The 10,000-nt window shown below is 42.3% G+C and overlaps 1 protein-coding gene and 1 non-coding gene across 2 annotated transcripts in view; one reads left to right on the top strand and one right to left on the bottom strand.

The window, feature by feature from the left end:
* AGBL5 (AGBL carboxypeptidase 5) overlaps positions 1-10,000 on the top strand; it is a gene marked incomplete in the record, with an annotated part of 117,930 nt that overhangs the window by 42,631 nt on the left and 65,299 nt on the right. Inside the window, 4 exon segments of the mRNA XM_077489098.1 lie at positions 2,386-2,564; positions 4,365-4,608; positions 4,610-4,930; positions 9,712-9,863. Of these exon segments, the coding sequence (XP_077345224.1) occupies positions 2,386-2,564; positions 4,365-4,608; positions 4,610-4,930; positions 9,712-9,863 (896 nt within the window).
* Positions 3,149-3,221, bottom strand: TRNAK-CUU (transfer RNA lysine (anticodon CUU)). Its single transcript has one exon. It is a non-coding gene; the product is annotated as a tRNA-Lys (tRNA).

Raw genomic sequence — 10,000 nt, 5'->3', positions numbered from 1 at the left:
TCTTCATGGCGAGAATACATTTTCTGGCCAATGGAATGCATGAATGCCCAAGCACTAAATGTGCCTAAAATCGTTTGCAAAACACAGCTTTAGGTGAATTTTTAATGCTGCTTCTTACTTCTCTGGAGCAAAGGCATCCAGTGGAGGAAAGAAAAATGTCCTGTGTGCATGAGGCCGTATAGCTACCTGTTTCCCATTGGGAATGTTCCTCTCTAAGTGATAGAGGTGGACAAGGACAGGGAGTAATGCAAAATCCTTCCAGAGAAGATGGCAATAAACCCATTAATCTTTTGTTCTGCAATTGCATAAATATGAGAAGAAATGAGCTTTAGGCTAGGTTTACACTGCTGCGATGCAGGAATGCTGCGAATCCACTGCGGGTTCCCACATCACATGTCTCCAGGCGGCAGTTCACACTGCCCTATGCGAACTGCTAGGAGTGTCAGTGAAAAGTTAATGGACACCTCCAAATCAGTTCGCATATCGCAGTGCGATCTGCAAACTCGGACAGGAATCGGATCGCATGGTGTGAACACCCATGCGATCCGATTCTGCTGCGGACCAAAAAAGGGTCCTGTACGAGTTTGGGCCGGATGCGATGCAAATTCAAATCGCATCGCACAGAGATTGCATGTGATTTGCAGTGCAGTGCGGTGCGAATCACATCCGATCTCGTACATCGCAGCAGTGTGAACCTAGCCTAAAAGTCATCCAAATGGCAAACTTTATTATTTTTAAATAAGAAACTTGTTATATTTACCTGCTCTGTGTAATGGTTTTGCACAGAGCAGCCCAGATCCTCCTCTTCTCAAGTCCCTCGCTGAGTGCCCCCATAGCAAGCTGCTTGTTATGGGGGCACTAGTACATGCTCGCTCCCGAGCTGGCTCTATGTGCCCATTCACATATGGGGATAGGACCGAGCTGTACTCTCACTCATCCTCCGCTGGCTGTGATTGGCCCGCAGCAGGAGTCGAGCTTGCATTAACAAGCACTTTAATGTGATCAGTGATTGTGTGCTTGGCTTCACGTTATCTTTGCTGTGTGAGAGCCAAGATTTTGGCGCCCAAAACACCAGCATGGCATTGCATGTCAAATCTGGAAAAAATCTATGAATACATATACTTGCATTTACACACGGAAACAAGATGTTTGAAATCCTTGACACAGATCAAGCTGACCTTTTACACCTATATCCATGTATATTGCTGGTTGGTAACTTTAATGGTTTGTGAAATGCAAAAAATTATTGTGCCTTTCCTATAAAATAAAACTGAATCAAGGAAAAATCAGCTACACAGAATGTGACAAAAATTCAAATCCATAATAGTGGTGAATATGTAGCGCTAAACCAAACATATAAACAGTGCAAACTTGTGAGTGAGATTAATCTGACAAAAAAATAAGTGAGAAAAGTCCACATAGAGGTAAATGAAACATCAAATGTCCATCTAGACAATACACAGGATTTCACACACCCCCGAGAGTCATCAAACAAGGCATCTTCAAAATAAACATCAAGGTTCATATACGCTTACCAGAGATGTTGGACTCGACTATCATAAGACGAGTCAGTCGAGCATGAATGCACCCATGGGACAGGTCCACGATGACTGTATATATCCGATGTCAGGAAATTCCCAGATTGGCCTTACTCCAACTTCACACGGTATCAACCATGGATATAATGGATACTGCAGTGATGGCAAATGAATGACCAAAACCAACCCTAATAAGGGTGCTGGAACCGAATGGTGACGCTCAGCAGCACTTGCATCGGTATACATAAAAAAGAAAAAAGGGGGCTCCGATAGTGCAGGTCAAAAGACGACTTTTAATGGGTAAAAACCAATGTACAAAAAACGTATAAAAACAATCATGTGATAAAAGCGAGGTACTCTATTCTCCATATTGCTTTTAAAAGGGAGTTAAAAGAGGTTTAATCTTAAACTACGTAGAGGGTTCTTTACTGTAAGAGCGGCAAGGATGTCTGAGTGGGGGGGCATCGATCCTTTAAAAAAAAAAAAACATTAGATAATCACCCGAACGACCACAACATATAGGAATATACAATGTAATACTGACATATCAACCTCACCTATGTAATTAATTTTGTCAATCTCTGCTCCTTGATCAATACTTCTCCAGTCACCAGATCATTAGTAATTGGGGTGGCAGCTTTGAGAAAAAAAAAATTTGCACAGATTTTACGTTTCATTTCCTGTTAAAAGTTCTATCAGGGATAGACTGTGTATATCTAAAATAGAGAGTTGGAAGTACAGACTGTCACAATGTACATGTAAACTGGTGAAAGAGTTATGTTAGACGAAGTGCTAAAAATTTGCTGTGTGGGTGATGCCCTTTCCTTTGTGTGATTTCTGTTGGCAGGTTTTCTTCCTGAGCAGCCGTGTCCATCCCGGGGAGACGCCATCCAGCTTTGTGTTCAATGGCTTCCTGCAGTTTATTCTGAGACAGGATGATCCACGGGCCGCAATGCTGCGCCGCATGTTTGTCTTCAAACTCATCCCTATGCTGAACCCTGATGGGGTGGTGCGAGGGCACTACAGGTAAGCCAGGAGTGATGTCCTACTTCGTTCTCTCCATTCAAAACCATTAGAGTTGGATTTGAAATAATTTTTTTTTTGCACGTAAAAAAAAGTATGTATGTGTGTGTGTATGTGCATATATATCCTCAGTGAGTTCTTTGCCATGAGGTGCCATGTTGAACTTCCAGTGACCAGTATGAGAGAATCATAACACCAAATTTAACACGCCTGCTCCCCATTCACACCTGAGACCTTGTAACACTTACGAGTCACATGACACCGGGGAGGGAAAATGGCTAATTGGGCCCAATTTGGACATTTTCATTCAGGGGAGTACTCACTTTTGTTGCCAGCGGTTTAGACATTAATAGCTGTGTGTTGAGTTATTTTGAGGGGACAGCAAATTGACACTGTTATACAAGCTGTACACTCACTACTTCACATTGTAGCAAAGTGTCATTTCTTCAGTGTTGTCACGTGAAAAGAAATAATAAAATGTTTACGAAAATGTGAGGGGTGTATTCTTGTGAGATACTGTGTGTGTACATGAGTTCTACCAAGTTTGTCAAATGGCGCTCACTGGGCCAAAATGTTGCATTGCCATACGCCCAACGTGGGGCTCGAACCCACGACCCTGAGATTAAGAGTCTCATGCTCTACCGACTGAGCTAGCCGGGCTAAGGCGCTTTCCTTTTCATGGCGTATGTATGTAGTGTAGAGTGTGTGTATAATGCAAGCATGCATGTGTAATAAATATATTAGATATATATATATATATATAAATATTTATTACACCACATGCTTGCGTGTGTGTGTATGTATGTGTATATGTATGTGTGTATATATATATATATACACACACACACACACACACACACACACCACACACACACACACACACACATTATAGAATTATGCAGACACACTGATGAGAAGAATTATGAACTACCACGGTGCTCTACAGCACCGTGGTAGTTCATTGGGAGCTACACAGAGCTGTTTGAATGAATGACGTGGCCATGTGACAGCTAGTATGGGAAAACTTCTCCCCGCACTGCTGTCACAGGGAGTGTGGGCATCGGGCAGCGGCTGCAGCTTTGGGGGCTTGTTATATGTTCCACCTGTTTTTATAGGGTGGAACATATATCAAGTTCCTAAGGGTGAACTTATGCTTTTTAATATTACTCTTTCTATTCTGAAAAGGAAAGTGTATTTGTTGGGGCTTTGTCTGTCAAAATGTCCTGACATTGAGCCGCGATAGGAAGGTTTTGGAGGCTTCTGCAGGTATGATAAGCTTCTAGAAATAAGTACGTAAAACTCCAGTAAAATTTGGGGATTTTTTTTATACATGGGATAGAGAGGGATTAGAAACCCTGCCTATTTTTCAACAGCTCTTTGGGGTTCCATTAGATTTTCTCTCACTTTTTGTCCTGGAGACAAAAATCTCACGAGAAAGGAAATGAGGAGAAATCTGCAACTTGGACGAAATAAAAAAAATAATAAAAAAAGGTAATTTTTTATTTATGCACATCACTGGATTGAGCTGAGGCTCAGGTAAGTATTAGGGAGGGGGGCTTTTTTTTATTTTTTTAACCTTTAGAACCACTTTAATAGAACTGAAATCCAATGAATGAAAGGGGCAAGTAAGGGAGAGTCAGGCTGAGGGGAGAAACGACTTGATGGTACTGGATAACCTTCAGCCAGGGAATGAGGCGCCTTCTAAGATACACTGTGAGAAAATAAACCAAAGAGCATCTGATTAGATATATATTTTTTTCCATAATGGTTTATACAACCCCTTAACCCCTCTGTTTTTTGTAGGACTGATACTCGGGGTGTCAACCTTAACCGCCAGTATCTGAACCCTGACTTTGAACTTCACCCATCAGTCTATGGAGCAAAGTCTATCCTCCTCTACCACCATGTTCATAACCGAATTTGTCCTACCGATCCTGATTGGAGGAATTCCGTATCTCTGTCAACTTCCAGCGTTACTTTACAGCCAAAAACCTCAAACCATTCCCAGTCACAGCCTTCAACCGAGGTTACCTTGACCGATATGGAGAAAAACAAACAACCTGCTGAACAGTATGGGCCGAGAGGGTCCATACATCACGTCATCTCAGGGCCTCACACCAGACACCAGCATCCTTCCGGGGCTCCCGGACTTTATCAGGGAAAAGGAGGATTGGGTCTTGGGGCCGGACCTCAAGACTGAGGTGGTTGAGCAGTGTGAGGACAGTTGGGGTGGTGACCTGACCACGGAGTCTACACCTTCCATCCCTCCTCAGGAAAGTGGCATCGCCTTTTATGTGGACTTGCATGGTCATGCTTCTAAGAGAGGGTGCTTCATGTATGGGAATTATTTCTCTGAAGAGAATGACCAGGTGAGATCCAGAGTCATCTACCCCGTGACCCCATGTAATATCAAACTTGTGTTTATTAGCTTCTTGCATGCCATTTTGTTAAAAAGTTATTCTTTTGGAAACTGTTGGCCATACATGTAACAATTTAGAACATTTCCATCTTTGTTAATGTGTCAGCAGTTTTCCCAATTGTGAGCAACCAAATTATCATGTTTGCCTTGAATATTGATGAAAAGCACCATGATGGTAGTCGAATATTTTTAAAGCTTTAACTTGAGTTAGGACTTTATGTGCTTGGGTGTAGCTTTAATTTTTTACAATTTTAAAAAGAAAATTTTTTCCATCACATAAAGTCCCCCATTGGATGATTTTAATAGTTTTTTTGGTGACAGGTTCTCTTTAATGATACATCCAGGGTCTAAGAGAGTGGGGACCCATGTGGACGTCCCTTCCGGGTCCCCGTTGAGTTTCCTCAGCCATCAACAAGAAGGGCAGGAGAGCGGACGTGTTTCCGCTCTTCTCCCTACTTTACGGCACCCGCATGGAAGGGGGTCACGTGTCCAGCATTTGGCCAGCAACCCAGGCGCCAGGGTGAAATTTCTGCCATTGCCATTTCTGTTGACATTGCCACCTTCCAATGTGAGGTTGGCCAAGCCCTTGTATAGATGGCTACAGTTTTAAACAGAACGCCCTTCTTCGGGCTAGAAGAATGGCAATCTAACGCAATGCTTCTCCACACGCTATTTTATTTAAATGGGCAAAACAAGTAATCTAAGCAAACCTCTCGCATTGTATCCAAAACTTTAAAAAGAGGATTGCGATTGATTTACTAAAACTGAAAAATGTAAGATCTTGTGCGACTACTCTAAACCAATCGGCTTTCAGGTTTTTCTGTTAAAGCTTATTTGAACACACTGAAGTTCGAAGCAGATTGGCTACCATCAACAGTTTTCACCAAATTTTGAAAACTCCAGTTATAATAAAGCAACCCCAAGGTGTATTTACATGATAAAATCCTCACCATAGTTACAGCACAGTATACGTTGGTTCAGCAATGGAGTATTGCATTCAGAACTGTAGGCACAGACCATACAGTATGGAAAACAAGAATACAAAAATGGAAACAAATCAAAATTTGCATGTAAGACTGTGGCTCTCAAGTGTTTAGTTTGTGTATCCATTCTCATGTGATCCTCTCGTCTTTTATTTCCACATAAACATGTGTCATAAGTGGAAAATCGAGTGGAATAAAAAAAAAAAAAAAAAAAAAATATTCCTATATGGTGGTGGGTGAATGTACCATATGTGATTAAGTGTGGACGCAGTTCAAACAAGTAAAGGACCCGAACGCTTCATTCAAGGGATATTAATCCTAAACTAAATGCCAGTGTTTGTCTTTTTTTTCCCGCTCATTCTTGTATGTTGGTTCTTGGTGTGAAAATTTTGGTGTTTAAATCTTTTCCTCCTTCACTTTTTTTTTTTGTCCTCTGGGATTCCATCGTTTAATCAGTTTTTGACTATTTCGTCCAATGTACACTCTCTTTACTGGACTGCTAAGGCTAGACCAGGGGTCTCAAACTGGCGGCCCTCCAGCTCTTGCGAAACTACAAGTACTATGAGTAGGCTGACAGTTACAAGCATGATGGGACTTGTTGTTTCACAACCGCTGGAGGGCCACCAGTTGGAGACCCCTGGTCCAGACACCAGGGGCGGCTCATCCATTAAGGGCGCACGGGTGCCGCACCCCCCCCCCCGTCCATCACTGCTGCCTTACCTGTCCATGTGTCCGGTCCCTTTTAGTACACCGGACCATGGATTCCAGGGGCTGTTTTTTGAAGCACATGATTACAGCCAGAGGCTCTTAATAGGCTTCAATATTGGGTGGGCTTGGGTCGCACAGAGCGCACACCAAGCCCACCCAGGTGCGTATCAATATTCGCTGTTGCAATACTGATGATCCTCCCAGGCCAATCGGGAAGCAGGTTTTGAAACCAGTCACCTGATTGGCTGAAAGGACAGCCAATCCTGTTGGATGCAGAAAGGACACAGGAGCTGCTGCCAGCCACCCATAGGAGCCTGCCCATCTGCAACCTATGTGGTAAGTGAGTGTGGGGCACTGACCAACCGGGGGTGGTTGTTTGGTCAAGAAAAAAACAAAACACAGCAACCACCACTGCTAGACTCTCTCTTAAAGCCTAGTACACATAGGCCAGTTAAATAAAAGCCGGGCTGACATTTTTTCCCATGTGTATGGCAGACGGTCTGCCAGAAGCTGGCCGAGCATGCAGGAAAACCAGCAGCCGACTGTCTCACTAACAATGCACTCAGCCAATGGCTGAGAGTGCTGACTGGAGTGTTCTGGTGGATGGGGGGGGCGTCCCCCTATTGGAACACCGAGGTACAGCAGGGGAGCCTGCTGCACTAAGGTTGGATCATTAATACAGCGTCTCCGAGAGGAGCTGTCAGATTATTATAATTTTTTTCCCCACTGGATTGAACAAAAAAGAACTAGTGTGTACCAGGCTTAACAATTATGTGGAATCACTTTTCTATGCAATACCTGGCTTCTTTCCTTGTGCATTTGTATGAAGTCCCTCATCACATCTCCATCATAGATGGCAATCCTGGTGTCTAGGAATAGTATATTTTCTCTGCTATGCTGCATACTGAACAGTAAACCTGGAATAGAAAATATTCTGTGCGATTAAAGTTCTCCAGAGAGACCTGATCACCATCCTATATAAATTTGCGCCCATAAGTTTACACACCCTGGCAGAATTTATGATTTCTTGGCCATTTTTCAGAGATTATAAATGATAAAACAAACGCTTTTCTTTCACTCATGATTAGAATACAGCTGAAGCCATTTATTATCAATCAACTGTGTTTACTCTTTTTAAATCATAATGGCAACACAAACTATCCAAATGACCCTGATCAAAAGTTTACATACCCCATTAATACCCTGTATTGCCCCCTTTAACATCAATGACAGCTTGAAGTCTCTTGTGATATTTGTGGATGAGGCTTTTTCTCTTCTCAGATAGTAAAGCTGCCCATTCCTCTTGGCGAAAAGCCTCCAGTTCCTGGAAATTCTTGGGCTGTCTTGCATGAACTGCAGATTTGAGATCTCCCCAGAGTGGCTCAATGATATTGAGGTCAGGAGACTGAGATGGCCACTCCAGAACCTTCACTTTATTCTGCTGTAGCCAATGGCAGGTCAACTTTGCCTTGTGTTTTGGATCATTGTCATGTTGGAATGTCCAAGTACGTTCTATGCGCAGCTTCCTGGCTGATGAATCCAAATGTTCCTCCAGTATTTTTTGATGACATATTGAATTCACTGTGCCATCAATTTTGACCAAATTTCCTGTGCCTTTGTAGCTCACACATCCCCAAAACATCAGCACCTCTGGACCTTTCATCATAGGCCTTGTTGACTCCTCTCCAAATGTAGTGTTTATGGTTGTGGCCAAAAAGCTCAATTTTGGTCTCATCACTCCAAATTACTTTGTGCATGAAGGTTTGAGGCTTGTCTCTGTGCTGTTTGGCGTATTGTAAGCGGTATGCTTTGTGGTATTTGCGTAGTAATGGCTTTCTTCTGCCGACTCGACCATGCAGCCCATATTTCTTCAAGTGCCTCCTTTTTATGTGCATGTTTTCAGAGAGTCCTGTTGTATTTCACCTGAAGTTATTTGAGGGTTTTACTTTGCATCCCAAATTATTTTCCTGGCAGTTGTGGCAGAAATTTTAGTTGGTCTACCTGACTGTAGACCCCTCATTTTCCACTTCTTGGTTAGAGTTTGAACATTGCTGATTGGCATTCTCAATTCCTTGGATATCTTTTTATATCCCTTTCCTGTTTTATACAGTTCAACTACCTTTTCCCACAGATTCTTTGACAATTCTTTTGCTTTCCCCATGACTCCGAATCCAGAAACGTCAGTGCAGCAATGGATGAAAGATGCAAGGGTCTGTCAGGAGTCCAGAAACTCTTTGACCTTTTATACACACACACACCAATTACAAGCAAACAGATCACAGGTGAGGATGGTTACCTTTAATAGCCATTCAAACCCCTTTGTGTCAACTTGTGTGCATGTTATCAGGCCAAAATCACCAGGGTATGTAAAATTTTGATCACGGTCACTTGGGTAGTTGCTGTTGTCATTATGATTTAAAAAGAGTTAACACAGCTGATTGATGGTAAATGGTTTCAGCCAAACACTAACCACGAGTGAAAGAAACGTTTTTGTATTATCATTCATATTCTCTGAAAAATGGCCAAGAAATCATAAATTCTGGCAGGGTATGTAAACTTATGAGCACAACTGTAACAAATATGTTGTCTATTAAATCCAAGCCATAGTGGACCATGATCAAACAGTTTTAGAGTAAATATACATTTCCTTCATCATATCCACATGTGCTTTGGCATAAGGGGGAACCATTTGACTGTCCATTGCAGCTCCCTGTAATTGAAACAATATGTAATCCCCAAACATGAATTAATTGATCCCAAGGAAAAGTTTTAGAATTCAGATTATGAAATCAATGGTGTTCCTGCAAGAACAGGCCAGTGCTTACTAATAACTGATAACAATTACTAAAATGTGTTCTCTGGTCTAAAATTCAATCAGGTTCACTGAGAACTACTACTTTTGTTTCTGATGGTCTTCAGGCATACTAAAGCATATCAGTCCTTGTCGGCTAAGTTTTAAATGCCTGCCGACGTCGATGTAGATTTTGCATGAAGAAGAATTGTGCACAGACCTCCTATAATGTGAATTTGATTTTCTCAGGTGGAGAACATGCTGTACCCCAAACTCATCTCCTTGAACTCTGCCCACTTTGATTTCATGGGCTGCAATTTCTCTGAGAAGAACATGTATGCAAAAGACAAGAGAGATGGCCAGTCCAAAGAGGGCAGTGGACGGGTAGCTGTGCACAAGGCACAGGAATTATCCGCAGGTAACAACACAACGGACTTGGTCGGAGGATTGAAAGTTCTGCCGGACATTTTATTAATATTTTTATATATAATATCTCTGTCTGGAATTTTATTTTATTCCACCACACACACTCCCACTT

Source organism: Lithobates pipiens, unplaced genomic scaffold (assembly GCF_037356315.1).
Source record: "Lithobates pipiens isolate NorthernLeopardFrog02 unplaced genomic scaffold, aLitPip1_a1.2 Scaffold_18, whole genome shotgun sequence".
NCBI lineage: Eukaryota > Metazoa > Chordata > Amphibia > Anura > Ranidae > Lithobates > Lithobates pipiens.
Note: the sequence above shows the minus strand (reverse complement) of the source record. Positions and strands in the feature narration are given on the sequence as shown.